Source organism: Stenella coeruleoalba (assembly GCF_951394435.1).
Source record: "Stenella coeruleoalba genome assembly, chromosome: 4".
Classification (NCBI taxonomy): Eukaryota; Metazoa; Chordata; class Mammalia; order Artiodactyla; family Delphinidae; genus Stenella; species Stenella coeruleoalba.
Window position 1 is genome coordinate 10,081,138 of NC_137149.1, and position 16,062 is coordinate 10,097,199.

Here is a 16,062-nt window from a genome sequence, read left to right on the forward strand (position 1 = left end):
CATTCCTGATGATAAATGATACACGTATTAACAACTACCACCATGTGAATTTGGGGGGCAAAATTGTCAGGAATGGAGGGTTTTGGTTTAGCTTATACAGTTAGATTAACCATAAAATTGACTATGCCTATTAAATCAGAGCTAGGAAGTAATTTTAAAGATAACTGTGTGAGACTAAGATGACATTAAACACTAGAAGTTAAAAAAAAATTCAGACATGATTAAAGTTATATGAAGAACTGAGGAGAGTATAAGTAAAAACAACAAAATGCTATTTTTCTGCTTCTTTTTCATCCCGTCCACACTTTATCCCAAACCCTAAATTTTGAGCAGTATGAGCTGAGCTGGCTAAAACAGAAGACGGAAATTGTTATTCAAAATTAATTAATTATAATACACATCGGGAATAATATGCAAACAAATCTTAATTTTCTTGGTAAAATAATAGATGCGTTCTTTGATTTCTAGCAGCACATATATCTGATAACACATTTTATAATCCCTGAAATCAGGGATCTAAATGAAATACTAGATTATTAAAACGTAGAGAAATTTGCGTTAAAATATATGTAGCATTAATATTTTTATCAACAAAAATTGTTACCATGATTCTTAAAATTAAACAGAAAAACTAGTCAGTAGAGAAAAGACATTTGTAGATGTTCAAAATTTCAGTTCTGTAATGTAAGTGAAATTTCCTCAAGGTTGGTACTCACTAAGAGTTAGAGGTTGAACTGATTTTTCACTATATTTGATGTAGATTTACCAGTTAATATATGCTAACAGGAAATATTTGTATTTGTTTAGAAATACAAATTTGAATTACTCTGAATCATATGCCCTTTGAATTTTTACCTTGAAATTATTGATAATGTACTTCTATAATGTATATTATTACTTTAAGTGAAACACTACTGAGAATATATTGTGTAAAATTTGGAAAAGCTTGGTTTTTGATAATAAGTAAAACTTTAAATCCAGAAAGAATGAATAAAATTTTAAATCCAGAATTTAGTTTGAGGGGCAAAGACTGAATCATAGTCCTTATTTATTAAAATTTGATTTTTAGGCTACTTTAATAAATATATGCTAAAGAATCTCAAAGCATTGTTGTTTTTCAGAGTGGTTGTATAAAGTTATCCACTTCAAGACTATGGTCCCAATATCGAAAGAGCTGACTACAATTATCAATGTCTCAATGTTAGAAGAAGCTACTGTTTTAAATAAATGAATAATATTGCTGTGTTGATATGCTTTCATCGTGTAGTTCCTCTGATTCGGATAAGCAACGTGTATCCATGCCAACATATTACTAAATCACGTAGAATGATCAAACTGATGGCTGCAATGATTTCTGAATTTAGCCTGTGTTTAATGTCATTGTGGGAAAAGGATGATTAAGTGATAATGCTGGTAAGCAATAAGAAAACGAGATCTCTCAGTGACTTAACTGTGAAGAGATGTTTTTCCACCTTAAGCCCTTCAAAACACATGGAAATCAAGTCAGCAGGTGAGCAGTATTCAAAGGAAATAGGAAGATCATTTGAAAAATGTTTTCAACAACATCAAAAGTTATCCTTGATTGTAGCCAACCACCATGTCCTAACCCAGGAATTTGTCTTCTTGTTAAGTATATCCATTTTTCGATTGTAAAGTGCTGTCTGCATCCAAGAGTCACTTTTATCCTTGTTTCTGAAAACAACCTGAACTCTATTTTTACTAAGAAGAATGGCATGTTGAACTTTATTTCCTGAAAGGGAATACTTTGCTACAGCCTTTTACGGAATACTTACTCAAATATGGTGGTTTGTAAGGCGCTCGTGTATTAGACAGCAGTCCATCCAGCTCTTTCCTCTCCAGGGTGCTGTGAAGGGCCTTCTCTTTGCCGAAGGTGGAGAAGGACCTCTCCGACCCAGGCTGGGCTTCTGGAGTTTCAAACACTTCAGTGTCTGGAACAGAGTCCATGCCAGGAACATGCAGATTGCTACGATAATCAGCAGCCTGGCGTCCATCAGAAGGGACAAATGAAGGCATCCAGCACCGATCTGAGTGGCCCAGGGCTTTACATTCCTCGGTGCAGTTGGAGAAGAGATCCATACCTGCGAGCAGAAAACACAGAAGCTATGGAGGGATCCTTCACCAACATGACCAGCTACTTAGAAGTGAAAAGTTGCAGGCAGCATAAAGAGCAATGGGTGAAGGTATCTTGACAAATTTTTCTTGTTTTAACCTGACAGGAGCCAAAAATCGCTTTACATTATTTTATAAAGGGTAAGACTCTTGGCAAAGAGGCCTCTGAGATAGATGTTTCTAAACTACTCAGGATATGGGGGGGGGGGGAAATGTTGGCTCTAAATTATTTAAATAACTAGAAAATAGTGAGAATGAATATTTTAAAAAATCTGTCGTGAAGTTCATAACAGAGAAAAAACCGAAGTGGAAAACCTTCGTTATCCATAATCTCTAATGATGTTAAGTCATCTGATATTTTTTTTCTTAGAGACAAAAAGGGAAGAAATATGGGAAGTACTAGTGATGACATTTAGATTATAAAATCTGGACATGAAATAAAAAGTGAAATTCAACAGAAACATGGCATACATACTGATACATCAGTAAATAACAAGAATAAAATAAGATTACGTGACCGGCCAAGAGCATGCTTTCTTAGGTTCCTAGAAAATGACTTCCTAAAAGTTATTTTTCAGTGACACTCTCGTAGTCCATATTACTACAAACCACTTATCATTTACCACCTTAGACAAGCCCAGAACAAATGACTGTAATTAGTGAAACCAAGGTAACAAGTGCAATGTGAGTCAGCTGCAGACGCTATTGACAAATACTTTATTACTTGTTCTATATTGGAAAACACTTGTCCTAGACAACACAGAGCTGTTTGCTTACTAATCCTAGATAGAATACCAAGATTTCAAACGACATCTTCAAGTTTCATTGTCTCCCATAGATTGACAAGAATATTAAACACGTTATTTATCAAGAAATCTCACTCACTTTCTTAAGAAAACATAACAATTTGGGGGCACTATAGAATACCATTTGTTATTCATTTTGATAACTAGCAGTAGGTGAAAAAATAAGTACATAAACAAAATCACATTTTAACATGTTTCTAAACAGAGCAACGCATTTATTAAATATGTTTAAAAACAGGATCAATTTGAAATAACCAAAGTGTGATTAGTCCGTACGTCAGAAACTCTCAAATGCATGAAATGCCTGGTGTGGAAAAACTAGGGATTATTTTTTTGACCAACAGAGTAATATTTATGTCATGAACACACTTGATTTTTTTCTTTAAATGTTATGAGTGATTTGAGCTCTTGAACAAGTTTTAGTTTGCAAATTCCTAACGGTATTCTACTAGTACTAATTTACTTTTTTGTGTATATATTTTAACATCTCTCTATATCATAAAAAGAAATCAATTTTTCACAATTATTAACCCTCCAGATTATCCTCAAGTATTTTGGAGTTAAGAACAGCTAATTACATGTATTATGTTTTAAGAAATAACACCAAGCTTCTTATCATATATTAATCTCACTTTATAATGACTTTTTTATTTTAAATTAAACTATGTATAATGCTAAGTCTGACTTCAAGTCTAACATTCCATTGATAATTGATGCATAAGCCTGGAAGTAAATTACTGATCAGTGAACTGTTGAGGAACGTAAACATGAGCTGAAGCCAAGATAAGGAATCAGACTAAGAACAGCATGTAAAACATGTCAATTTTTCTGTAGACACCAGGGAAGTTCAGTTATCCTATGCCTGTAAGGAGATAGGTATTTAAAAAAAAAAGAGAGAAAGGGAAGGAGAATATCCCTGATGCACACTGACATACGAGCTAGGTAGAAGTTAGAGAACCAGAGACATCTCTTTTTGAGGCACTGTACTCTAAATGCTCCCTATTTATAGTGTGATAAGGAATAAAAGGCCTTTTTGATAGGTGGAACTACCATTAATAGTAAATTATGAGCAATTATATATTTTAAAAATAAATTCATGTCATTAAATTTGAAGTTGATGGAAAAAATTCAAATTTTAAGACAGAATTGTTTTATTGGATCCTGATAAAGATGGGTACTAATGTAAAATTTGATGTTAATACAGTTTTTCATCACATAACTGATCAAACCCTTTCAAATATTTCTCATGAGACCATTAACAATCTTTCACATCTGTTTGAGCACTGTACCCAAGTATTCTTATAATTTTGAAAATGATAATCACAGAGAAAAATTTTAATAATCTAGTCTCTCAACATTATCATTAAGATGTTTGCCTATGTTAGAGGGTACTTTTAGTAGAATTTGTTTTTATGGGTAGTTTATATTCAGTTGTGCCCATTTTCTTCTCTCGAAGTATATGTTTTTCTGCCTCTTTGACTTATTAGAGGCTAGTTAAAATTCCCTTAGATGATGAAGTAAAGTTCTCATGAATTGAGAACCTGTAAAACAAAACATATCATGTGCATAACAAGAAAAGTGAGGAATATGATAAAGTTTTCTGTTGGAAGAACACTGTTACTTGCCTGAAAGGGGAACACTTGTAAATAATGTTCTTAATAAATTTATGAGCACTCCTTTTGAAGTGGGGTCCCCATAGTGATAACACAGCTTTATATAACTACAAGGAAAGGGGATATGGCACACATTCTGCCTGTAGATGTTTCACCAGTTTTACTGATAAAACAAGTACACTAATTTCTCATGAGGAAAATATCAGGCACAGAAACAGTTTTTTAAAATCATATAAATAGTATATCAATCAATTTCAAATGAGTTTTAGAAACATTCAGTGAAAATGTTTTTTTTCATTTGTCTTAGATATATAGTTTGAGAACCAAATACATCTTGCCCATTTACTGGTCCTCACCTTAGGGAGCCATTGACTAAAATTATTTTTAAATTATTTTATCTTTTTTCATATATCACTAATCCCATTAAATAAATAAATAAATATATATATATATTTTTTTGCGGTATGCGTGCCTCTCACTGTTGTGGCCTCTCCTGTTGCGGAGCACAGGCTCTGGACGCACAGGCTTAGCGGCCGTGGCTCACGGGCCCAGCCGCTCAGTGGCATGTGGGATCCTTCTGGACCAGGGCACGAACCCATGTCCCCTGCATCGGCAGGCGGACTCTCAACCACTGTGCCACCAGGGAAGCCTAAATATATTATTTTAATGACCAGATAAGCAGAGGTATATTTAAGTTTTGTGGTGGTAAATGACTGCACAAAGGACAGGAATGTCAGTTATTTCAGTACATGGGACATTTAAAAATGCATACCTTTCACATTGCTTTCGGAATATTTTAACAGCTCAAACTGAAGTCCCAAGAAAAAATAAGTTTAACTTCTTTTTTTTTTTTCTTCTTGTTCAAATGCCCTTACTTTAGAACCTGTGGGATTTGTATAGCAGACAAATAACAGGCCAAGCCTGAGTTTGAAGTTCTGGTAATTCCTAAGAAGCATTTCAACATACATATTTTATTTACAATTTCTTATCCTATTTATTTACTTTTTTCCCACTTCTCAGAAATGTCTGTTCTGCAAGGCATGACAGCTGAAGTGATAGACTGCCTGTTATGCAAAGATATATTCAGACAAATTTTAAAATACATCTCTTTTAACTAGCAAGTAACTTGATCCCTTACAGTCAGAGGCAGTGATATTACCACTGAGAACAAACTGATTCCAAAAAGGTATCTGTATTCAATTTGTGCTGTTTTCTGATGAATGTAATACTATAAAATTACATGCTCATTTCTCTCTCACGTACCAAGCCTTCAGAAAATATGTGGGGTTTTTTTCCAAAATATGATAAATAATTTAAAAAATCAACACTCAAGTTTTGGAGGAAATTTCAAGTCTTCCTTTAATTATTTAACACTGGAGAAATTACAGATATTAACTCTAACCGTAAAAATTGCTATAAGTTTTAGGAAAATTTGATTTGAGAGCAGAGATTTAACAACATAATTCACCCATGAAAAAAATCAGAACATGCACATCAAAATTTTCTCCTTACTTATCTTTCAAAATGTTTATATTTTTCTCTGTTTTCTCTTAACATTGGTCTTATATTTTTTCCAATTGTAAATGTCTCCTCATTATCAAGTTGTAGCTCACATTTTCACCAGAAACCTTAACAGAAAGTTTTTGCTTATTCAGGCAATGGTATGAATTCACTTTATTAAAGCCAGAAACTAATTGCCATTATCTAAATTCTTATTGGAGTCAGGAAAGGGGAATTTGTATTTTATGACAAAACAAGAATTCTCTTATTGACATTGTAGTAGTGCAGTGGCTTAATGCATTTCATGATATACTTTTATCTACTAGTATGAAAATACCAATAATACGAATCACTTAATTTTTTAAATTTATAGCCAAGTTTTGACCATGTGTCATGTATAAATCTCATGATAATTAGGTAAGAAATTGACACATTTAGAAGCTAAGTTCCCTTTATAGCTAAAAGAAAAATTTACAAGAAGGGAAATTTGAAAATTTTCAGGTAAATATAACAAGTAACATTAACTGAATCATCACTTACTAGCATTTTCTTCTTCAATACATATTTCAAGAAGGCACAATTATTAAAAATAAATTCATAATTAATCCTAGTATGTACATGGTAAGTATTTAATAAATGGAAAAAAATTTCTCACAATTAAATAGATTGCCTTAGATCTACCTCCAATAATATTAAAATGTTTAAGAATATACAACTAAAAATATTGTATCAGTATTTAAATTAGACAAAAGTTCTATCTTTTAATCTAATGGTATTATAAAATTGAAAATATATTGGTTTTAAATTCATTTTATTGTTTTTTTTTTGTTTTTTTTTTTGCTGTTTAAGCTGTGATTAATCAGTTTCTCCCCTTGTGATGGTTTATGTAAGCGTTTACCACATCTCCTTGGACTTCTGCCATATCTAACCAATACATCAATACTGCACTGAAAAAAACGGAAAGCACCTTGACAAGGCTATAGAAAGTAAGTGCCACAGAGCAGTGGTCAAGCCGAAGAATTTCACACATGGAGCCAGGTGCAGTGGAAAACTGAAAAAGCTTATGTGATTCTCTGTGCAGCTGCCTCTGTGTTTAAAGCCCTTCTATGAACAAGATTGGTGACTGCAAATGGCTTAGAAAGGAGAAAAGCAAGGGGGGGAGGGAGGAGAAAGAACAAAAAGGAAAACTATTCATAGAAGAATAAATAGAAGGAATATCCAAATAAATAAATGCAAGCTAATGTTAACATAGAAAAAGAAAGTGGGAATAAATAAAAACTTAGGAAGTTTAAACAGGTGAAGCACTAAGCTAAACAGTGTATATAATGTAATATGAAATGAGGTACAAACTAAAGAATTCAGAATCTATTTCTTTTCAGTGCTGTTTTTCCTTGATAGTCTAACTTTCCCCCTTTATAACCTAGCTCAGTGGGATCTGCTTATTAGCACAAAAGTTTTTCATATTCTAAACCTGGAAATGTATGTGCTATGAAGAATATTCTCTAAATATTGCAAAATTGGAAGACCATCAATACTTGGTTTTAGAAGGTAATAAAACAGATGTACTTATTTACCTGAAATAGGCTTAACTTTTTGGAAATACTGTAGCTACTTGGTGTAAAGTTTATAGTACACAACAAAGAATGGACAGGAAAAAGTCATTAACATCTTAATTCTCTGCATTTAGGGTTTCATACTTTACAAGGTAAACACTTCAAAATCATTTTTACAATAAAATTAGACATATTAAATCTGACTTAAATTCAGCACACGAAGGTATAATTACTTCTTAATACGAGTGTGTTATTACAATTTAAAACAGCTGTCATTGTGCCCAGTATGTGGTGGCAGCTCTATAACTGCTAATGAAGTAGATTGTTAATTCTGTAATACTTTTACATGTTTAAGAACTTAAAGATAGAAAAAAGAATTTGCCATTTTGATAAGAAAAACTGCCTGCTTTTAAATATGTTTTCCTTACACAATTTAGCATTTAAAATTTCCTTTTAATGTTTTGACATCTCAAATAATTTAAAAGAAACATTAACGAAATGGCAACATTGAGCGCCTGTGAAATGAAAGAGCTAGTGGGAAGGCGCACTGATAAGAATGTATTCCCATCCATGTTCCAAATTTAACACTTTTTGCAGATGTTTATTCATTTCTCTTTTTTCGGTTAAGTTATTATGGCTCATTATGTCTGAGGGGACTAAACTAATTGAAATGTTCATTGAGGTTGGAGTGCTACAGAAAAAAACCCAAAAAACTAAAAAAACAAAGTAGGGGGGAGTGGGAAAGGAATAAAGTGCACCCAAGGAACCATGCAGCAGTGGATACTCTTTTTTTTGTTTTTAATATTAAGCATTTTGTATCCAAAGTTTTAAAATGCAGACTATTAAATTAGAAACTCTGAAAAAGGAATAGGAATGAGCAATTCTAAACATATACCTTTTAAAAGATAACAATAAATCATATGTCATATATAGGCCAAAAATGAAAGGGACTTTGTACTCAAATATAAACTTCTGGCAAGATCTGGTTTGTTGTCAGGTTCCCAGACACTAAATAGATGCTCTGTTCACTTAGCGTGAAGGCCCGCAAGGGGCAGGGACCTCCGGGAATTCTTGGCAGTTCTCAAGTCTCATTAGGTCTGCATATTAATGACTTGCAGCAATATAAAGAGACCCTTGAGCAGTCTTTTTTTCCCCTCCTCCTGCCTGCGTTTCCCAAGGCTAAGGCAGCCTCAGACACGGCACACATAAGCCAAGTGAGAGGCTTGCAGCCACCACTGCTGCCAGGCGACCGTGGGGCTGATACTGCCCTTTGGCACACTGCGTCAGCACCGTTCAGAGGCCCAGGGAGCGTGTTAAGGAATGGGTGCTCTCGAGGATCAATGGTACCTTGAAAATGAGAACCCTATCACCCTACACTTAATCACTAACCAAAATAAAGCTCAAAGCTCAAGTGAATGAAGTTGGACCTTGAGACAGTCCAGTGATGGGAGTCTTAGAAGTTATAAAAGTTAGCTTGCCTTTGCCTTTCTTTATGTGTCAGATAAACACAAAACTCAACTGAAAAAGCAAAAGCAAAAAAAAAAAAAAATCAACAAGCACCCTTCATAGTTGAAATGCAAATTAAGTGGAAAGAAAACCCAAACCTTGTGAAATTGTTTTCATTATTTTAAGGTACATATTTTATTTCTTTTAAGTGTTTTCTTTAATTATTAGTAGTTAGAGTTATCAGGATCCTATAAAACTTAAAGGGTAAATTTATATAGAAAAGGTAAAGGAAGATAAAGTAAAACAAAGTAAAAAATACGTATCACATTGCAACCTCCATCAGTGAATACCATTAAGCCCGCATACAAATATACCTAGAGTTCAACTTTTGAACATGGATCCAATGAAAATATGAGGGAACCTAGGATGCTTCAGAAAATACACATTATCAAATGTTAACTAGTGTCCTGAAGCCTAAGAACCTGGGATTGGAAATCCTGCTTTCAACCTATTCATGATTTTAATCACCATTCCTTCTCTCATTCAATATTCGTTGACATGTAAAATGCATTGCTCTGGAAATGGAGAAATTTGGATTCTGGTCCCCAATCATCCACTCATCCTCTTGTGACCTTGTGCAGGTCAACCAATTTCATTCATCTTCAGTTACCTCATCCGTAAGCAAGTCTAATAATATCGTAATTGACTGAAGACTGAGGACTGGACCACGCGAGAAATCTCTGGCTTTTGTATGCAGTATAATTCCAGGAAAGAACATTACATAAAAAAGAAACGTTTCATAGTCTAACATATTCCACAATGAATTTCTAGCTTTCATTCTCTGAAGGAACAGTAAATATTACAATCCTCTTCGAGTATACAATTGTCGACATAGGATGGCACCATTCTTCTGTAGATTTACTAACACTAAAAATTACCTAGAACATCATCCTTTCAGGATTGATTTTTGAAAAACACTATAAAGTCAGCATTGCCCTTTGATCACACTTACCAGCTGACTGGCCGCGGTTGGTGGCATCGTGATCACTATCTCCCTGTTCGCTGTCTCCATGGCCACTGTCCTTAGAGCTTACTATGTCGGCTTCCTGGAATGCAGAACTAGAAGTACAAAAATGTGAATATTAGAATAAAAAAGGTGAAGAAACACAGAAAACATTCTTCTGCCACCACATGGTCACTGATGGTGCTGCAGATGCCTAGAGCTCTCAGGTGGCTTTATTTCTGCTTAAAGCTAGTTTTCATAACCTTAAGCCTAACTCTCTAAAATTAAGCATTAGCAGTTAGTTGGAGCCGTTAAGGCATGTAAAGTTTAGCCATTATTCTGTGATTGGAACTAAGCATATGTTTATATCATTTTCATAGAAGATATATATATGTATATATCTGGAACAGCTAGGAAGATTATTAGAAGCAGTGTAGGAGTGTAAACTGACAAAATAGTCAAGTATACTTAGTGGTTATATGTAAATGAAACACACCAATATTTTTAAAGTTTATTGTCTAGGAAACCTAACGTAATCAGTATTTATGTCCTGCCCTAATTGGAAATACTTTATCGTTTTCTATTTTGATATTGAATAATATACCTAATTCCTACTTTTAGTAGGTAGTAATTTGTCCATACACCAAGGTAGGAAAAAAAAAAAGGAGTCCATACCTGTTAACTCGGCGAGGTCTGTCAACTAGATAGCTGAGCTCTGCTCGCTGGTGTTTAGTCTAGAAAAAAAATAAATAAATCAAGAGCATTTGAATGCTAAGGGTTTAACTAACAAGTTTGCTTTTGAAATTAGGAACTAATTCTAGCTTAAGTAATTGTGTACATTTTTATGAATTTCTAAGCTGTCCTAAAACCTCAGACTAGTGATTGCTGGGTAAAGGCAAGAAGATATGCAGAGACACTTCAATCTAGATTTTCAGTAAAGGTTAAAAAAAAAATGCAGAGATAAAAGGCCAATTTTAAGTATGTGTGTGTGTGTGTGTGTGTGTGTGTGTGTGTGTGTGTGTGTGTGTTAAGAAGAGAATGCAAATGACCTCATAGCTGGGGCTCATAAACTATTGTCTCCAATAGGGTCAACCTAGTTATATATGCTGCAGTCTTTCTGTTTCAGTGGCCTAAAAACAGTGTTTAGGTGCATATACTGGTTGACACAAGAAAAACAGCACGCTCAATAAGAAAAAGTTTGGATATTTTATGGAATTATTTTGTTGTTTATTTTCAAAATGTGCTTAAGATACAAATGAGCTGTACAAATATTCATGAAAGTCAATGAATAATATCTAAGACTCAAAATAAATGAAATAACCTGCCAAGAAAGGAGTTCATAATCCTCCCTTCCCTCCTGGCCCCAATTCTTTTTCCCCTCCAAACACCCCTTGCCTTCTCCTCCCCGCCTCCAGCACCCACACGCCTTTTCCGGTCCAAACTTTCTTTTACAGAAATCAACTCCGTTCTCCCCCCCTCCCTCCCTCCTTTCAACTTCGCTACTTCTCCATCTTATAAAAAGAAATCGGAATTGACAAGCCAAATTCTTGGATGAAGAAAGCCAACAGCAGTGAGTTATCCAAAACGGTGGCAAGAAGGTAATTATTAGCTAAAAGATATACTCAAGACAACAATTGTTTAAGCCTTCGTTAGTTTTACGCTTACAGGGGTTTGTGCCAAAGCAACTTCATTCAAATTCACACTGTGTGGGCGTTCGGCTTCAAGAGCGTCTGTAAATGCTGTCCAGAGCAGAACTGAAGGCTTTCTTTGCAACCCGAGTTCAAACGACAAGGATCTGATAACTCATTCACTAAAACATGCATTCAAGTTTAGACAACTGTGCAAAGTTAAACAATCTATAGCTTACTTTTACACGCGACTGAAAGCATCGATAAACAAAGCAAAACAATGAACTTTATTAACGCCTGGGACAAATGCAAAGAGAAAAAAAAACCACCTTTGCCAGCGCCAGAAGGTCCCTCCACCGCATTTCCCTCTCCCCACAGCGCACTTTCCCCTTTACCCCCAGATTTCTAAGAAGGGAAAAGACTGAGAGGGGGGTTGGGATTTTAAAGGAAAGATGCCAGAGGGAAGAGGGAAGGTCCAAGGTGGCAAAGCACCAAAGGAGGGGAATGAAAATAAACGTGGAGGGGTGGAGCGCAGAAAATTAGGGACAACACGAAGTTTAAGTTATACACGAAAGTGTGGGAGAGGTGACTCCCCATTCCTGCCTCCACAAAGATACAAGTGAGCTAATATCCTAAAAATAAATACACAGTGCACCAGAGATACAAGGGCCGGGCTAGAGGAGGCTTTCGGATGGAGGAGATGAGAGATGGTGGTCCTGGCGCTTCAGCCTTACCTCGTTGGACAAAATGCTTCCGTTGGAGATGATGTCGGGCTGCTGGTCTGTGTAGCCGGTGACGATGGCCCCGCAAGGGTTGTGCTCAGTGTCCGTACTCCGCGAAGGGCTGCAGGGTTTAAGGAACATCAGGTCGGTCTTGGCGGACTCGGGGGTCAGGCAGACCTGGTAGCAGTAATTCTGGTTGTGGTGATGGGAGCCAAAGCCCCCGGACTCCTCCACCGGCACTTGGGCCGGGTTACTGGGTACGTTGGAGCTTTGCACCAGCATGATGTCCGACTTGCTGAGTTTCTTCTTGCGTGCCCGGGCTTGGCGGCCGCAGCAGGTCGAGCCGCCACCGCTGCAGCAGCAGCAGCAGAGGCAGCAGTCGCTGGCCAGACACGTGTAGATGTTGAGCTTCTTCTCTTTTTGGCAACGCACGGCAAGCACGATCATGGCCAGCAGGAAGATGAAGGACACCGAGCCCAGCGCGATGATGAGGATGAGGGTGAGGTCCAGCGAGGTCTCCCCGCCGCCTGAGCGGCTGGGGCGCTGGTGCTCCCCTGACCCCCCGCCCCCGCCCCCGCCCCCGCCCTGGGGCTCGACAGCGCCATCCACCAGCTGCACCACCAGGGTGGCGGTGGAGGACAGGGGAGGTTGCCCGTGGTCGCGCACCTCGATCACCAGCTCGTAAGGCCGCTGGGGGTCGCGCTTGGCCGGCACCCGGCGCGCCGTGCGGAGCTCCCCGGTGCGCCAATCCATGCGGAAGAGGTTCATTTCGTTACCCCGCACAATGCTGTAGGTGAGCCGGGCGTTCTCGCCGTCGTCCGCGTCCACCGCGGCTACGCGGGTCAGCAGGTAACCGGGCTCCGCCGAGCGGGGCAGCACCTCGCGCGCCGGAGTCCCGTTGCGCCCCGGAAGGGGCGCCACTATGGCAGGGGCGTTGTCGTTCTGATCCACGATGAGGATGTTGACAGTGGCGTTGCCAGCCAGCGCCTGGGGGCTGCCGGCGTCCCGGGCTTCCACCTGGAAGCTGAAGTCCTTGAGCTGCTCGTGGTCGAAGGAGCGCAGGGCGTACAAGTAGCCGTTCTCGGAGTTGATGGATACGTAAGTGAAGACGCTCATGCCCTGGATCTGGCACTCGAGGATAGAGTAGGCTAGCTGGGCGTTGGCGCCCTCGTCACGGTCTGTGGCGCTTACCGCGTAGATGTAGGCGCCCGGCACATTGTTTTCGGTCACATACACGTCGTAGACCGGCTGGCTGAATCGCGGTGCGTTGTCGTTCACATCGGACACCTGCACCTGGATCGACTTGCTGGTGGAGAGCGCAGGCTCGCCCTGGTCCCGAGCCACCACGGTCAGGGTGTAGGAGTCCCCCGCCTCTCGGTCCAGAGGGGCCTCGGTCACGATGGTATAGTAGTTTTTGAAGGAAGACTTGAGGCGGAACGGCACATCCCCCAGCAGCTCGCACTGCACCTGCCCATTCTCCTCTGAGTCGCGGTCGGTCACGCTGAACAAGGCCACCACCGTGCCGGGCGCCGCGCCCTCGCTCACCGCCTCCTTCACGGTGCTGAAGCTGATCTCCGGCGCGTTGTCGTTAGCATCCAGCACTCTCACGATCACCTTGCAGTGCGCGGGCACGGCGTTGGGGCCCAGGTCCTTGGCTTGTACGTACACTTGGTACACCGGGCTCTCTTCGTAGTCCAGCTCGCCGCTCACCTCCAGTCGGCCAGTGCGAGGAGAGAGTCCGAAGAGCTCCCGCGCCCGGGGCGAAATGTGGCTGCTGAAGGAATACACGACCTCGCCATTCTGGCCCTCATCTGGGTCCGTGGCGTTAAGCTGGATCACGAGCGTGCCCGGCGGCGAGTTCTCTGGGAGGGACACAGTGTAGACGGGTTGGTCGAAGGCGGGCACATTGTCGTTGGAGTCCAGCACTCGGATGGTGAGTAGGGCCGTGCCGGTGCGCTGCTGTTGGGGGAGCAGGCCCCCTCCCGCTCCGCCTCCTCCGGCCCCTCCTCCCCCGTCCACCGCGGTCAGCACGTAGCGGTGCACCGCTTGCTGCTCTCGGTCCAGCGGCTTCTCCAGCACCAGCTCGGCGAATCGGTTGCCATCCCCCTGGGTCTGCACGTCCAGGGAGAAGTAGCTGTTGGGGGTGATCTCGTAGTCGCGCAAGGAATTGGTGCCCACGTCTGGGTCGAATGCGCTCTCCAAGGGGAAGCGGGTGCCCGGCGTGGCGCTCTCAGAGATCTCCACGGTCAGGTCCGGCTCCGGGAAGGAGGGGGGGTTGTCATTGATGTCCAACACCTCGATCTCCACCCGGAACAGCTCCAGGGGGTTTTCCAGGAAGACCTCCAGGTGCAGGACGCAGGAGGGGCTCTGCTTGCAGATTTGCTCGCGGTCAATCTTCTCGTTCACGTACAGCACCCCGGTCTCCAGGTTGAGGTCCAAGTAAGGGGTCCGAGAGTTGGGCGCCGTTTGAAACCCGCGAGCCGAAAGTTTTGTAATGTCCAAGCCCAGATCTTCAGCGATATTCCCCACGAAAGTGCCATGTTCCTGCTCCTCCTGGACCGTGTAGTGAAGCTGGGAAAAGACTCCTTCCACCATCCAGAGCAAGGCGAAGAATAATAGCACAATCATCTCCAAAGGGAAAGGAAGCAGCTTCCCGCAGCCAGCCAGCCACCCAATCGCCTCCCCAGACAACACGAAAAAAAAAAAAAAAAATCTCAAATAAAAGTGCGCTCTGTGTGTGTGTGGGGTGGGGGGGGGGGCTGTCTTGTGGCTTTCTGTCCTTAAAAATCTAATTCCTTTTGCCTCATTTTAGGGTTTCCCCCAGTTCAGCCTAATTTTTCAATCTTAGCGCAGGAAGGGTGACAGGCGTCCCCTTTCCTCATCTGTAATCTTCCCACTGACCAATTAATAAAATAATAACAATAGTCAGCGTCCTTTATTCCGACAGTCTTGGCGCAACGCGGTGCTGGCAAAGCCCAAGGAGGAAATTTTGATATTTCAAGACTGTCCTCGGTTTGTCTTCTTGCTGATGGGAGGAGAAGAATGAGGTGGAAGAGGAAGAGGAAGAGGAAGAGGAGATGCTGTTGGCACCGCTGAACATGCCTCTTAACGTCAACGGCTGGCAAATGCAGAAGAGCTTAAAAACGGCGAGAGAATTTTGTGCCGAAAAAGCATAGAACGTTTCTGCAGCATAAAACTTTCATTCTCTTCATTTCTCCGGATGGATGTGCTTCTTGGCATTTTTTCCTCTTTCGCTCTATTTGTAGTTTTTGGCTTTCATAGTCTTACTCTCTGTCCTCATCTCCACCGTCGTTTGCCTCTCTGGAAGTGTGAAGAGCAGTTTCTTTCTTGCTGTTTCCTTCCCAAGCCTCTTCCCTCTAACCTATCTCTCTTCTTTCCAGTCCTTCCCTCCTCCTGCCTCAGCCCCAGAGCCTGCGATCTCGGCTGGCAGTTTCTGAGCTCCGAGCGCTCCGCTTCTCTGTTTTTGCGCAGCGCCCTCATTCTGCCAACCAATCGCTGAGGAGCACCACCCACCGAGCCACCGCTAATTGGCCAACCTGACCGTCAAGCAGGCGCGTCACGCAAGCAACCGGGCCGGGCTGCCGGGGTGAGTGTGAGTGTGAGCGCGACCACAGCCCGGCAGGTCCCGAGGCGCTAGCTG

At 40.5% G+C, this 16,062-nt stretch overlaps 1 protein-coding gene across 1 annotated transcript; it reads right to left on the bottom strand.

Moving 5' to 3' along the window:
* Positions 1–1,743: 1,743 nt before the first annotated feature.
* PCDH10 (protocadherin 10) lies at positions 1,744–15,836 on the bottom strand (the record flags this gene model as incomplete). The annotated part of the gene is made up of 4 exons (XM_079919874.1): positions 12,414–15,836; positions 10,727–10,785; positions 10,061–10,167; positions 1,744–2,099 (listed from the first exon to the last, which is right to left on the bottom strand). Exons 1-4 carry the CDS (start codon positions 15,027–15,029, stop codon positions 1,744–1,746), a joined length of 3,138 nt encoding a protein of 1,045 aa, XP_079776000.1. The 5' UTR covers positions 15,030–15,836.
* Between the last annotated feature and the right edge of the window lie 226 nt (positions 15,837–16,062).